Source organism: Camellia sinensis, chromosome 12 (genome assembly GCF_055761805.1).
Source record: "Camellia sinensis isolate YWXY chromosome 12, ASM5576180v1, whole genome shotgun sequence".
Classification (NCBI taxonomy): Eukaryota; Viridiplantae; Streptophyta; class Magnoliopsida; order Ericales; family Theaceae; genus Camellia; species Camellia sinensis.
Genome location: NC_138972.1, coordinates 108,625,650 through 108,641,765, shown reverse-complemented (window position 1 = coordinate 108,641,765; position 16,116 = coordinate 108,625,650). Strand labels below are relative to the sequence as shown.

Genomic DNA, 16,116 nt, shown 5'->3' with positions numbered 1-16,116 from the left:
AAGGTCCTCAACCTGATCCTTAAGATTGATGCATTCATCCATGTTATGGCCATGGTCGTGGTGGAAGCGATAATATTTGGACTGATCCTGCCGATTAGAAGGGAACTTGGAAGGTTAGGGCCATTTCAAGTTGTAATGTTGTTGGATTTGGTTTAGGATGTGCTCCATGGATGTGTTAAGAGGGATATACTGCTCAAAACGTCCAAGTGGCCGGGGAGGTGCCTCTTGGTCGGAGCATGGCAGTTAGTCGGGATGAGGGTATTGGGAATGTATCTGTTCCGATTCTTTTCTCTTGTCTTTGGGTTGTTGTGGTTTAGGTGTGGAGTTTTGGCGGGCTTCAAAGGAGTCTTCTGCGTTCATGTATTTCTGGGCTTTGGCGAAGAGGGTGGCCATAGTCGTTGGGGGATTTTTAGAGAGGGAGAAAAGGAAATCTGACGAGCGTTGGCCAACCATGAAGGTTGTTAAGATGACCTTATCGTCATTCTCCTCAACTTGGAGAGCTTCCGAATTAAAGCGAGTGACAAAGCTCTGTAACGATTCCACGTCATTTTGTCGAATATTTAGTAACTGAGTCGCTGGGCCTCGCTGATGCTGAGCTCCAATGAAATGGCTGAGGAATGAGTCACTTAGCTGTTGCAAAGTGGAGACAGACTCCGGCGATAGCTGACTGAACCACAGTTGGGCCGATCCCTTGAGCGTTACGGGGAAAGCTCGACACATGATCTCGTTAGGGAAAGCATAAAGGATTATGAGGGTCCTATAAGCTTCCAAATGATCGACTGGGTCAGTTATGCCGTCAAAAGTGTCGATCGACGGCATCTTGAACTCGAAGGGTAGAGGCTTATCCCTGATGGAGGTGGCAAAATGGGAGTTGGCTATTGTGGAGGGTTTGTTCTGTATGTTCTACATGACCCCCTGAAGTTGGAGCTTCATTGCTCGTAGTTTCGCGTCCCAAACAGGAACGTTGTCTCCTCCAGAGGGAAGTGAGGGTTGAACGCTGCTAGCCTCACCTTTAGGGACTTGAGTGTAATGTGGTGGATGCGAGCACTGGGGTGGGGGATGCAGGTCCTGGGGTGGAGGCTGTAGACCCTCAAAATCAGAAAGGTGAGATTGTGGGTTGAAAGGCGGGGGAAAGGGTCCTCGAGGAGCGTATGGTTGGAATTGATGGTTTGGGGTTTGTTCTTGGTTTGGAGGGATGTCTTGTGCTAGTGGAGAATGGACATGGAGACCCTGTTAGAGCAAAGTATTGATCAAGGCCTAGTTTTTCTTGGTTAAGCGGTTGATGCTGTTGGTGAGCTCTGTGAAATACTGAGGCGGGTTGTTCGGGTTGGAAGGCTCGGGTTAGGGGTTGGTGACATTTTGTTGTGAAGCCATGGATCTCATTGTAACCATCCACCTGGACGGGAGAAAAAGAGGGGTAACGGGAGATGGGTCTCCGGCAACAATGAACACAACTGTTAACCGGAGTGGACTTCCCACAGACGATGCCAACTGTGGATACAGTTTATCAAAGGGGACGTGGGTTGGACTTATCCATGCTTTTAACAGGTCTTCTAGCCTTGGAATCCATGGTGTGTGCCTACAAAAAGGCCCAAAGGGGAAGGTAGTCCCCCGGCAGACACTCCGACGATCAAGTTAGATCAAGGTGGATTGATTATAGAGAAAGAGAGAGAGAATGTGATGAAGTACTTAACCTTTTACGTATTTTGGAAGCTGCCTTATATCCTTTGCTCATCATTTCTTTGTCCATTCCAGACTGTCGTGTTGGTCGAAAGTCTATATTCTAGCTCGTATCGTTCATGGTGTATCTGTGTCCTCCGACGTGAAGGAGTTATCGTATTTAATGCTGTGAAAGCCTCATTAATGACTGATGTGTGAGTGCAATAACTTTGCAGGATGTTTGTCTGCTTACGTAGCTAGACCTCTGCTTGACAAGTGTTTGAATGTTGTTGGTCCTTGCCTAGTATTGATTTCTTAGAGTTGTTAAATGCGTTAACTGCGTTTAACTAAATTAGTCAATTGATTTTTCAGTAGGGCATTTCTTAGGGTTGTTACATACTAGGCCAGGACCAATTAACTAAATTATCATAAATTAATTTCTTAGAGTTGTTAAATGCGTTCTTGTCCCCTCTTGAGGTTTAACTAAATTACATATTTCCCTCTGAAATTTAACTAAATTATCATTTTTAAATAAATTATGAAATGTAAAATTAAAATGGAAAAACACTTATCACACTACAAAAAATTAACGTTTTAGAGACCAAAATTATTTTTAGGGGACCAAATATTTTTGTTACAAAGAGTGTCGTTATTATATTTTTAGTAATGAAAATTGAACATTAGTGATTTATTATTATCTTTTTGGTATGAAATTTGTTGTCTCAAAAAAAAATCATTTTGACACCAAATTATTTTGTCTCTAAAGTCTATTTATTATTGACATTTTCAAAAAAATTTCGCTAAAAGCCTTATTTTTGACTTTTCAGTGCAACTTTTTAGCGACTATTCTCACGACGATAGAAATTAGTTCTTAAATGTCTTTTGTAACAAAATTTTCACTTTTAGAGATAAAAAAAATTGGTCTTTAAAACTCTTATATGTTGTCATGTCATATGGTGAAAATATCATAAAATTAACAAATAATTAAATAAGTTAAAAACACAAGAACTAATTTGTCAAAAAATTCTTAGAATATGTTGGTTTGATTTTTAGAAATTTATTTTTAATTTTTTTAAAAAAAGATTAAAAATTAATTTGGTTAAGAAATAAAAAATAAAAAATAAATATTATTTTTATATAATTTTATCTTTTGAGTGGTTAGAAATAATTTTTACAAATTAAATATATTTTTTCATATTTATTTTTATTAAATTAGTTTTTATTTTTTTGTAAATTCTGATTTTTTTTTTCTTTTCTAAACAACAAATCAAACATGGTTCCAAAAACTTATTTATTTATTTATTTTCCCATCTAATCATTCTTAATGTTTAGTTATCGGTACGGGTTAAATTGTTATGTGAATATAAATCTTGAGGGACAGGATGTAATTTCTGAAACTTTAGAGGGGAATCTGTAATATAGCTAAATCTCAAGGGAGGTGTAAGTAATTTTCCCTAATATAATCAATCGTATACTATATATAATCCATACATTTGGAATATAACTATTCAAAAATTTCAAATAATTCATCATATTAATAAGTTTTTTTTGGTTTCTTTCAATAACAAGTAGTTTTAAATAATTTATCATATCAATCATATATTATTAGTTTTAAATTATAATTGATTTTTGTTGAGGCCTTTTAAATTCTAGTGAGATTTTTCTTTTATAGTCTAATATAATAATTAATAAGAATTTGTAGCTTTTTTTAGCCAATTTTCTGGGGCCTAAAGCGGCAGCTTTGTCGGCTTGTGTCTAAAGCCAACCTTGATCATAGCATTTGTGGGCCTTAACCTCAGGACAACTGGTTGCCAGTAAGATTTAATCCAATTTCAAAGATGAGATTTTTTTATCGAGACACACAATAGACTTCATCCACTCGCCACGATGAGGTTATGCATCGATTGAAATATAGTGCACAAATCTGAAGATAAATTGCAACCCACCCACGGGAGACAACTCCTGCACGCCCCTATGAAAAGCACCTATATAATCCACTGAACCACCACCCCCAACGGTTAAATAGTCTAATGATTAAACCAGCTTTCCAACACCTTCAGCAACCCCTCACTTGATTAAGCATGATAGCTTAATTTCTAACAACCCAAAACCAACAAATTCAAGTGCGAAACATGATCAAAATTTTTGTTTCCATATATAAGTTAACTTGAGACAAAGGGAAGCACAAAAGTACATTTGCCAATCTTAACTATTACATATCTATATAATTTATAATAATAAAAAAAAAAACTACCAATTTAATTATACTATCATGTATACAATACATAGCTTTCTACAAATTACATAATGTTGGAGGATAAACCCAAAATAAAAAAAACACCCTCCAACTTTAGCACGAGCAAGAAAATTACTAATACGACTCATTTTCCCCTTTGTTCCAACGAGCCATATGCGTTTGTTTCTGGTGCGTTGTTTTTGGTTAATTGGTACGTAGTTCAGACATTATCGCTCCATGTCTCTGATCCATTGACAGTCATAGGTTTTGGTTTGAATGTATGAAGCATGAAGTTGCATGCTCCAACAGCCTCTCCTACTGTAATGTAGATCCACTCTTGCCCTATCGACTCGATAATCTTTGACTTGTTTAGCTTCTTCATCACCTCACCTCCCGGATTGGCCAATACGAGCTACACATTAAGGAAGGAAAATGAATCCAAGGCAAATAAGTTCTTCGTGTTTTTCAAAAAATAAAAACAGAAAACGAAAATGAATATTTCACTAGTGCTTTGTGTGCCAAAGAAATAACTATGTACCTTGAGTCCTTTTCTCTCCGTGCTGTTCTTGAGTTCCTCGAGCATGCTAATCCCACTTGTATCAATGTTACCAACGGCTGTCAATTCGGATATTTATTTCAAGTGAGCATAATTCTTAAATGAAAACAAGGGTTAATGATTTTTTGTCTTCAAATTCTTACTATTATATCATGGGAGAATTTCAAGACATGATCTAATAATGATAAGAAAAAGAACAAAAAGACATGAAACGGAGGACATGTGCTAAAAAAGAGTTACGTAATGAATATTTCTCAAAAGCATCAAGAATTACTTACCACCCATATCAAGTATAATATATTGCAAACTTGTTTCACCAGAGGATTTTAACTTGTCTTCCTCCTCATCTATCCACCTCGATATCCTTAAAAACAGAATATCATTAATATAGATCACAGATTTTGATGTTCATTATGTTTGATCCAGTCTTTTTAGTAGAGTACCTTTCTCTTAAGTAGCTTGAATTGGCAAAGTAAATGGGAGCATTAATCTCTAGGATGAGAATTCCAGGAACAAGATTTGCATTTGGGTACTGATCAACACTTCTGAAGATCATGGAATTTGGGATGTTTCCAAGAGCCAAGATCCTTGGTCTAGTCACAAACAACAACACCCTAACCACAGATAACACAACCTGCATTTCCACCCCATAATCGTTATTTAGTTGATTGAAAACATCTTTAAATTGCGCAATTGGTTCCTAGCTAGGCATGTTTGGTATGTTTTCACAGTGGGTTTTTTCATCCTCCTGTTTTCGTTTTTTCATGTTTTCAGTTTTAGAATTTGTTTGTTTCTTAAAGGTATATCGATCAACTTAAAAATCGTTTCTTAAAAATCAGTACTATTTTAAAATTTTCATTTTTCACGTCATTAATTGTGCATTGTTTTCTTTCAAGACAAACAGTTTGTCAAATAATTTTTTCTGTTTTTCAAAGAGTTGGGAGTGGCTCATACCGCTATGACTAGACCGATTTCAACGCTGCCAAAAACAACACCGATGTATGCACTCATGCACACTGTGAAGTCGAATTTGTCGACATGCCAGAGATGGATTGCTGCTTCGTAGTCTATGAGTCCGAGCATCGCAACGATTATAATCGACGAAAGCACCACGAGAGGAGTGTAATGGAACAATGGGGTTAAAAACAAAAGTGTGATCATCACAGCCATTGCCATCACAATGTTGGAAACTGCCGTTTTACATCCTGCGTTGAAGTTTACTGCTGATCGTGAAAATGGCCCTGAAAAAAAAAAAACACACATTTGTTCAGAAATTATAGTAGCAAACGTAACAAATGTTATTGGTGGGAAGAAGTAAATTGGAAAATGAAAATACACAACAAAGTTTGGAAAGACCATTTTGTGGACCTTGTTCTTCTGCCAAATGTTAAGACTTAGGTTGCTTTGGATGCCAAGTAAAGATGAATGTTCCACTTTGGGGGCCTTTGCCTTGTCTTATTTATTTTTATGTACATTAATTCGAGAACATATTCTAAGGAGGAGTAATACTTTCTACAGAAAAACTTCTACTTTTTGAAATCATAGTAACGTGCAAAGATTCTAATGAATTAGGCCAGTCCAATTTGATTGTCTTTTTGAAGTGAAAAATAATGTTGTACTGGTGGAGCTTGATCCCTCTAGGATGAATGAAGACTCACAACATTATATGCACTTTTTTTAAAAAATAAATAAAGAAAGAAAGAAATTGTGTATGTATTGTTTTCTTGAAGTGTATTGGTTTTGTTTTAAAATATTAGACGAGTTATACTTCTTATAATTTGGAACTTGTGTCATTTTGGTCTTTAACCTTTCAATACCTTAAATTTGAAATTTTGTTCTAAATAAGGACAATCGAAAACATTGTTACTCTATTTGAAGGACAAAGTCGTCATATAATTTATTTTGTATTAGTTAACTTATATGTTATTTGAAATATAATGATATTTTTTTTTAATGAATAATGTTGAAATTTTTTTGATTATAAAGTTCTGCTTGGTTTGATTTTCAAAAAAATTTCTAAGAAACTAAAAATTAAATTGGTGAATTTTTTTTTTTAAAATCACATTATTTTTATATAATTTTATCTTTTGCGAGGGTATAAATAATTTTTTTAAATATTTTTTTTATATTTATTTTCGTTAAATTAGCTTTTATTTTTTTGAAAATCAAACATGACGACAATTTTGATATCATTATTAAACCAATCCATTAAATTAAAAAATTTAAAACTAAAAATATTTCATATATTAAACATATCAATTATACTTTAAAAATCTAATAATCATCCATTACATGATATCCTCCAAAAACATCTGTTAATAACAAATACAACCATCTAGTACATGATAACCATTTAAAAAGATCAACAAAAACAACCACCCATTACATGATCATTATCCAAACACATACTAAAAAATAATTTCATAAAAAAAATAAAAAATTATCATTTTTATTTAACTTTATGTTTGGTGAGGAAAAATGATTTTTAAAATTTTAAAAATAATTTTTTGACATTTATTTTTGTCAAACTAGTTTATATTTTATTAAATTGACAACTATGTCCTTGAAATGAAGCAACAATATCTTCAATTGTCCTTATTTAAAACGAGATTCAAAATTTAATATCAAATGTATTACAATTAAAAAGTTAGAAATCAAAATGACACAAATCTCAAATTACAGAAACTATTAATGTAATTCGTCTTAAAATATTTAATAAAAAATAAAAATGGGTAATTTGAGGGAATGAATAAGATCTCTCCCCCCACCCCGATTTGGGCCAAGCCGAGAAATGAGGGAAAAAAAAATAACATGGGCCGCTGTGGGCTCAAGGCAACCCTGGTGGGTTGTTCAAGAATAGACCTGTGAGCCGTAGTCAACCATGGGCTGGCCATGATTTCAAGTTTACACTGGCACTGGCAGTGATTATGATAAACTATATGCTACAAATTCGGTGAGTTTGTGATCAATTTAAAAACGTCACTTTTAATTAAAAAAATAATAATTCTTTAATTTTGTGTCAAAATTTTACTTTTCTAGTCTGTCTAATTTTAAAAGATCTAAAATTTAATAAAAAAACACTTTTTTTTCCTCCAAATTTTTAATTTTTTTTCGCATTTTCTAGTTGAGTAGAATCTAAATGTAAAGCTGTCTTTTTTTTTTTTGGGTTGAAAATTACTAAAAAGGACAAAAATCAACAACAACAACAAAAAAATCAAAAAGCTAATCATAGGCACACATGTAAGATTTATACACATAAATATATCTGAAGGAGAGATAACAAGAAAAACAATCAGTAATGTTCAACAAATAAATTGAAAATGAAATAAATAAATTGAGATATGAGAAATAATAACAATACCAGTGGTGAGGTAACAAGAAGTGAAAGAACCAACAATGTTCATCATCCCAAAAGCAATCATCTCTTTGTTCCCATCTATCTGGTAATTCTTGTACATTGCAAAGCTTCTTCCCACTGCTATTCCTTCCTATATCAGACCACATCACACACACCCCTTTCTCTAGGTTAGGACTCTACTCGAAAATATTAAATTACTAAAATACCCTTCACTTTCTATTTGGCTAGCCATGGCTGAGAAAGAAAATGAATCCCCTTATCATGTGATTTTATTAATTCAAAATAAATTTTCACCATATGACTGCAAGCTATAGGGAGAGAGAGAGAGGCTTACAGCGAGAGCGATGACACCTGTGATTATTCCAATTTTGATGGTTATTGGGAGATATTGAGATCCAAATGCCAAATCCGTTATTGACAGAGGGTTTAAACCCTTTTTCAATTCTCCTATCTGAAATCCATACATAATATATATAATATTGTCAATATTATGGCTTGTTTTGAGAAAAAGATTAAAAGTTGATTTTTTTAATTTTTTTAATTTTTTTTAAAATGTGTAAAAAAATAAAAAAATAATGTGATTTAAAAAAATTAAAAAATTAAAAATTAACTTTTAACGAAGTTGTCAAAATATCGATTCTTAAAAAACAAAAAAACGCTGTTATCAATACTATTATATAGAACTTAAAGGGTTAAAATAAATTTCAATTCAAAGAGGATAAATGTAAAAAGTGAGCCTAATTAATTTTTATATAATGAATTTTTTTAATAATAAAAAAAATTCAAAAGGACCCAACAATGAAAACAGTCGGTTCATACATGTGGCCTGCTTCCCCAAATCCAATACGAACAAGAAAGTTTCTGGGACCCACCCACTATAATTGTAAGAATAAAAATTGGGACCTTTCTCCCACCCTCTTTTGACTCTCTTTCTTTTTTGATTGGTTATTTTTATTTATTTATTTATTTTTTTTTGTCTCTTCCTCTAATTTCCATCCATCACATATGTGTGTGGGTGATAGGAATTAAAATTTGAAGAGATCTAAATCACTGCCGTAATTGTATACAGAAAAAAATAAAATAAATAAACAGCACAGTGTAGTACACTGCAGACTCTGCAGAGTTGAGTCGAGACAATTGTATGCGGATTTGGATTTCGTGTTGATTGCTCATCTATATCTACTCCGAAAACTACACCAACTTTATTTAAAATTTGCACAACTGATACTCTTACCATCAAAAGTTTCCTTGGCCCTACCCATTTTTAAATTTGTTGGATGGTTTAGTTTCTATAGAACGGGTTAATGCCTGGATTGGTAGGATTTATTTTTAATTTATTATAATTTTTAATTTAATTTAAATTATTTTGATATATTTAGTTTAATTTAATAATATAATTTATAACTTTTTATAAGTCAAAAAGTAATTTATTCTTTAAGTGAGAGACGAGAAATTTAATTTATAAGTCAAAAATTAGTTTATATTCACAACTATAAATTATAAGCTATTAAGTTATAAGGTATAATCACTTTCTCACAGTTCTACTAAACGGGACCAATGTATCATTTTATTAACACACAACTAAAGCTGCAAATATGTCCAATAAGCTTTCCGGATTCGAACTTGGTTCGGTTATTTTTTTTATGAAGTTCAAAAATTAAATTTGAATCCGACTCAACTCGTTTATACTAATCATATTTGAAATAAGTTTGAAAAAACATTTGAAATTGTATCTACATATATATAGACAGAGTGATTGGAAGTTTACGATGGGAGGGCTCACCACTTGAACATGAATACCATGTTTTTCGGCATGGGTGAGATAAACAAGAAGACTTCCCAATATGACTAACGTCAATGGAGCTAGTGCTGATATCCAAAACAACTTTGGTCTTCTCTTGTTCTGCACATATATATATATATCCTCAAAAACATCAATAATTCTGCTATGAAAACAACTCATATTAGCTTCCAAAGAAACAAGTTCAAGCCATGGCTTGATATGAGTTTTGTTTCAATAATTTAAACAATTTATTTTGTGAATTATAAATCTTTTGTAAAAATAAAATTTTAATTAAATTAATTCAATAATCATAATCACATATCATTTTGAACACATATGATGAGATTGAGTTGTTATAATTATTGGTTCAATTTAAAATTTTCTTTTTGCAAATGATTTACATACAAATAATTATAAAATAGACAATTTAGAGTATCAAAATAAGGTCTTTGATGCACCCACCAGCTCAAACCATACCAATCCAATCTGATAAATTTTTTTTTTTTTTTGGATCAATCAAAGAAAAACTTTATTGATGAAAACAAACGAAGTATGACGAAATATATCAACAAAGAAGAGAGTGCAAAAAGTATCACAGTAAATCATTAAGATCCCAACGAAGTTGGCACCAAGATGAATATCAAATCATCTGCTAACACATGCTCCAAATTCCATATTGGTGAGAAACCAACATACAGTGCAAAGCAAAAGAGGAAACAAGAAACAAAAGACAAACACCATCTCAGCCAATGACAAAACAGCTATTAGCACTAGGAATTCCACCCAGCAAATAGCAACAACAGCCTCTCAATAATTTATCATTAGAAGAGATTTTATGTTTAAATTTCATGGCCTACCCAATTCATATAATATTTGCACAAGCTATGCACTTGTGCTCAACTCTACCCAATTTGACTATAAGTACATATAGTTTAGTAGTATTAATTTTGTTTAACTCAATAAGAGAAGAAAAATGAAGCTAGTCAAATGCTACAAGAAAGCAGTCATTGTCTACAAATTCTTTTCAATTTCTTTCCTTGATCAACTCCAGCAAACAAACAGCATGTAGTAGTGAGAAAGTCTCAGCATCTTTCACTTATTTTGCTTCACTTTAGGAGTGGGAGCAGGTTAGGGTTGAAAATGAGTACTGTTGGGGAAATTTTAGAAAAGTAACAACTGATACAATTATTGAGGCCAACAACCATTTATTGCTGTGAATTTTTTAACATTGAAAGTTCAATAATAGCCACTTCTTGAAGAACCCATTTGACTTATTGTTGAATGAGTGATGCTATATATAGATAGAATTTATGTATAAAAAATTTATAATTATGTATTTTATTTATAATTTTATTGAAAGTCAAAATATTCATGATTTATAATTATAAGAATATAATTATCACATTATTATGATTTTAAATTTGTATAAAAATTATGTATGGATATTTTCTTTCTTATTGAATTTGGGTGATGACATGGATTTGAAGAATATTGATTAGTTTTAAATTAAAAGAGACATGTAAAAAGCAAAGTATGGGTTGCTTGGGACTACTTACAAAGAATCTAGCCAGGAGTAAGAAGAAAAGGAAACAGCATCCCAACACAGCACTTTCCCATCTCCACTGCAATTAAACCCAAAAACATAAACAATATTGGCAGATCAAAATAAATAAATAAATAAACAATATTGAACATTTTTCATGTATAACTCTCTCTTTTCTTGTTATGTTTGTGATGCTAAACCTATACATAAATATTTTTTTTATAGGTACTACAACAAATAAGAATTTTAAAAATCAATTCTTGTTATCACGAGAACCGTCGCTAAAAAATTAATTCGAAAAGTTTTAAAAAAAGACTTTTAGCAACAAAGTTTGGAAAATGTTACTAATAAATATACTTTTAGGGACAAAATAATTTGATCTAAAAAATGTTTATTTTTTGAAACAAATTTTTTGTTTTTTTTTAAAAAAAAAAATAATAATTCATCACTAAATGTTCAATTTTGCCGCTAAAAGTAATTTTGTCACTAATTTTTTTTGTGCCTAAAACCTTAATTTGATTTAGTGAGGCCTTTTTTTCATCAGTAAAAGAAAATTTTATTGAACAAAAGAAATGTTACATAAACAAAGTTGGGAAGATGCATCATAGCTCGAAATATAAATCCCAACTAGGTTGGTGCCCAATACTTTTCTAATCCTCCAAAGTAAGTAACATTTGTATTATTTTAATTCCCAATAATAAATATGAAAATTCAATTCAAAAAATTACAATTGTAGTACCCAAATATAGTGTTAGCTTTTTAATATGAATGTATGTCAATGTCACGTATATTTCCACACAAATGTGAGAGAGAGAGAAGAGAGAGAGAGAGAGACCTTATGAGTTTGGGTGAAGACAGAACGCATAACAGAGACAAGATCGGTGCCATGGGTAAAATGCTCTAACCCTAGAATCCCTTTCAGCTGTTGCAGGCATACCACTGTTGCTGCTCCTGCCATGAATCCCACTATTGTTGCATGTGATAGAAAATCCACTATAAACCCTAACCTGCAACAAAACCAAACACACACACAAACTGTTAATTTTTTTTTTTTTAGAAACTTCGCTTATGTTTGGTTTGTATTTATGAAACAATTTCAAAAAATAATTTTTGGAAAGAATTTATAAAATTTGAAAATTTATTTGATTGTATGTTTTGAAAATAGTTTTGGAATTTGTAATAATTTAATTTAATTTTTTTTTATAGTTAAATAGATGGGTGTAAAAGAAAAAATGATTGATTGATATATAATAGAGAAAAAAATGATTTTAAATTTTTTTCTTTTAAAATTTCAATCAAATAAATTTTTAATTTTTTTTCTCAAAAATTATCTCCCAGTAAACAAACCAAATAAGGCCGCATGTCTCAGGAAAAAATAAATAAATAAAAAAAAGGGGGATAAGTTTTATACTTTTGCTGATATCTGACTGCAATTTTTAAAGACTTTTGGTCAATCAAAAGGGAAAAAGTTAGGTATCATGAAAATTTTGTCATGAAAATGATCATGAAAAATTTATGATCCTTGGATTACCTTGATTAATGTGTGGTGTTTTATTCTAAGTGTAATCCAAGGGTCACCAAGCTTTCATGATTATTTTCATGACAAAATTTTCATGATACCTAATATTGCTGCAATCAAAAGTCCCTAAAACATGGTTACGAAAGAAGTTCCATTGCGAAGGCTATTTCTCGTGATAGTAATCATGCAACAAAGACAAAAATCACAACAATAATGCGAGGACAATATTTGGATGAGATTATAAGTAAGATAAGATTAAAGGAGAAGATTATTAGTATGATGATATTATATTAAAAATGTAAAATAAATTATCTTTATTTATGTACTAGCTTGGTGGTATTAGCTGGTTCTCATTATATAAAAATAAAATTTATTTATTTATTTTGTAAAATAGGAGTAATAAAGTCATTTCACTTCTAATCTTATGAGATTCAATTAGCAAATCCAAATCTCCTATATAGTTACTAGTCCCTTCCTTGGAGGGATTTCATAATAATATATAAATGTAATGAAAATTCTTTTACTATATTTTATTTATTATTTTAGGTGTCAATAACAAATAATAGAGAGTGACACTCATTAAATCAACATAAATAATAATGAAAAATTGGAAAATTATATAATTTTCATAAATGAATTAAAAAGCTATGAAATTTTTTTATAATTTTATCTTTTAATATTTATAATATTTATCATTAATCTGAAAATAATTTTCCAATCCTCTATTGGAGTGTAATTTCCTAAAAACAAAATATAATATTAAAAAAATGTGGTGACTGACTCACCATAGCATTATTGGACCAAAAGTTACATGAGAGAGAAAGAGCAAACAAAATTGTTAACACAAGCCTTTCCTGTCACGTTGTAACAATTAAGACAAAACATTACTACCAATTTAGTGCCTCTTGTACTACTTATTACTGCTAAACCAAGTACACGCAAGCGAGAAATAATTGAGTATTTTAGGACATGTATGAAGACTGTCTTAACTAGTATTTTATTAGTTAAAATAGTAAGAAAAAATACTTGTACATTAAATTCGAGAGATAAGAATATAAGTGTCATACACTGAATGGCCATTCATGTAATTGTTGACTGTTGTATTATGGTGTTGGTGCGGAGAATTGTTTCAAAAAGGAAGAAGTCAGTGATTAAGAGGTTTTACCTTTCATTACCTTTTTTTATTATATTTTATTTTATTTTATTTTTATTTTTTTAAGTCACTTGGAGTTTATGTTAGGTAATGAATTGATTCATGTAGTTGTTGACTGTTGTATTATGATGTGAGAGATATACAAACCTTAAGATACCCAAAGAAGCTTGAAAGGCTCCAGCGAAGAATGTAGCAGTGAAAGCGAGATGAAGATAAAGTGTTGGATTTTCTTTAGCATTGACTTCATCACCCAACATTGAAGCTGTGAGTAGGGATGCAACTGCAACTGTCCCAACTGCCAAATCTCTCGAACTTCCCATCACTGCATATACCAAAGGTGGTACAAAGCTCGAATCTGCATGTTCCAACACAAAAAACCCATCAATAATAATCACTTTAGACTTGAACCAAAAAATGCCTCGTAAAGGACAAATTATACTGGTTGCCGTAATTTGTTTCTTGTATCAATTTAATTAATAATTTTTTAGTTGAAGAGTAAAATTAATGTAATTAGAACTATAAATACTAAATCAACAAAAGAAATAAAATAGAAGAACTAGATATAACACTTTTAACTATAAAATTTATGTGCATAGAATTTATGCACGTAAAGCCTCATTTAGCAATTGCAAATTTTAGTCAAAGTGACAAAAACTCAATAAAAAAAAAGTAAAAAAGTCAATAAATTTTTAACAAAACAAAAAATTAAATTTCATTCATTCTATTTTTATTTTTTTTTGTACGTTTTTATATAAATAACTTTTAAATTTTTTTTGAATATATTAATTTTTTACTACTTATATTTTAGTTCAAAAGCTAAAAAATAACCGTAAATATGACTTAAACAAAAAATATAATAACCAAAAAGTTGTCAAAAAAAAAGTATAATTCAAAAGATGATGTGTGATTCAAATTTATTTTTATAATATGCAATTCACACTTAGAATAAATCTACATTTTTTCGTAATAAATTTTCTAACTGCTTAGCATTTAACTACAACTTTATTTATTATTTTTTATTTAGCAAACACTCACAAAGGCCAAGAATTGGAGGCAAATTAGCAAGCTTTGCATAGCTAATCCCCTGAGGGATGGCGAGGCTAGCTATGGTGATCCCAGCAATCAAGTCGGCTTTCAAGAACTCGAGACTGTAACGCGGACCCCACTCCAGTATCGGCATGAAGTACTGAAGGCCCAAGACGAGCTTCCTCGACGGTGGCTTGTTCTTAAACTGCCGCAGTGGGTCGTCCGGAAAAAAGGTCTCTTTCAAGGACGACGTCAGCGACTTCAAAAAAGGTTGTGGCGGTGGGACCGCCACGCGGTGCGCACTTTCGACGACATTTGTTGTCGTCGAATGCACGTAGTCGGCGTTGCCCATCTGACGCGAACTATGTTGTTTAGTATATTGTATTGATAAATATTTTGTGAAGAGTTTTGATGGGTTGCAATGGAGGAGGAAGGGAGGGAGAGAAGTGAGGTTGTGGTTTAGGTGGTTTTGCTGATTTTGAAGTGGTGGTGGCGTGAGATGGAAGGTGTGTAAATAGGTGGGGAGAGGGTGGGGGTGCTGGGGGGTTTATATAGAGTGGAGAGGAAGAAGGGATGTTTGAGTGCGCCATAGGGTTCACAAGTGGATTAATTGATCACTACCAAGTATCACGTGTCTTGTTTACATTTTTTATTTTAGTATTAGAACCGTGTGGAGTACACTGAAGTCATTTAGCAAGTATCTTCTAGAGTATATTTTTTTTTAAATTTTTTAAAGTAGTGTATTATATGATTGAGATTTAATATTAAAAAATTGATATGACTTGTCATTAAATCTTAACCACACAATGCACCACTCTATGAAACTTTAGGAAAATTTTTTTTTAGAGGATCCTTGCTCGAAGTCATTCATAAAGAGCATTAAGCTGGTTTGGTTTACTTTTCAGGATTTATTTTTAAAAAGTTAAATTATTTTTCATATTTTTCTATATTCATTGAATTTTTAAAATATTTTTGATATATATATTTTTTTAATTTTTAGATACACTTAACATAAATATATTTAAAAAGCATAATATTTATGAATTTTTTTTTAAAAAAATTCACTAATTACCAAAAATATAAAAAAAATATGAAAATTCAATACATTTTTGTATTCTTGTATATTTATTATTTTTTAAAATATTTTCTTACAAATATTTTACTTTTTGAATATATGTAAATAAGGTGCATCTAAAAAAATTGTTTAAAATTTTAAAACTATTCACTAAAAACAAAAAAAATTGAAAAAAAAATTCAATTTCCAGAAAATTGAAACCAAACAC

The 16,116-nt window shown here is 31.2% G+C and overlaps 2 protein-coding genes across 3 annotated transcripts; both read right to left on the bottom strand.

Annotated features, from left to right (window-relative positions):
* Positions 1-243: 243 nt before the first annotated feature.
* Positions 244-819, bottom strand: LOC145803800 (uncharacterized). Its single transcript, XM_082897155.1, has one exon. The coding sequence runs from the start codon at positions 817-819 to the stop codon at positions 244-246; it is 576 nt and encodes a 191-aa protein (XP_082753281.1).
* Positions 820-3,792: 2,973 nt separating this feature from the next.
* Positions 3,793-15,455, bottom strand: LOC114315246 (sulfate transporter 3.1). 2 transcript variants are annotated; one of them, XM_028261837.2, is made up of 12 exons: positions 14,843-15,455; positions 13,955-14,162; positions 11,971-12,142; positions 11,149-11,214; positions 9,593-9,712; positions 8,144-8,260; positions 7,813-7,939; positions 5,406-5,692; positions 4,895-5,085; positions 4,730-4,815; positions 4,434-4,510; positions 3,793-4,307 (listed from the first exon to the last, which is right to left on the bottom strand). In XM_028261837.2, the coding sequence occupies exons 1-12, from the start codon at positions 15,183-15,185 to the stop codon at positions 4,116-4,118; spliced, it is 1,986 nt and encodes a 661-aa protein (XP_028117638.1). In that variant the 5' UTR covers positions 15,186-15,455; the 3' UTR covers positions 3,793-4,115. The 2 variants fall into 2 exon arrangements, with proteins under 2 accessions (XP_028117638.1, XP_082755675.1); XM_082899549.1 differs by lacking the exon at positions 9,593-9,712 and having other exon boundaries at positions 14,843-15,412.
* Positions 15,456-16,116: the final 661 nt, after the last annotated feature.

Excerpts from the sequence above, each read along its gene's own strand:
- LOC114315246 (XM_028261837.2), bottom strand. The coding sequence starts at position 15,185 with ATGGGCAACGCCGACTACGTGCATTCGACGACAACAAATGTCGTCGAA. Across the intron at positions 11,215-11,970 it reads TCTTCACCCAAACTCATAAG|TGGAGATGGGAAAGTGCTGT; the intron begins GTCTCTCTCTCT and ends GTTTAATTGCAG. Across the intron at positions 4,816-4,894 it reads TCAAGCTACTTAAGAGAAAG|GATATCGAGGTGGATAGATG; the intron begins GTACTCTACTAA and ends TCTGTTTTTAAG.
- LOC145803800 (XM_082897155.1), bottom strand. The coding sequence starts at position 819 with ATGCCGTCGATCGACACTTTTGACGGCATAACTGACCCAGTCGATCAT.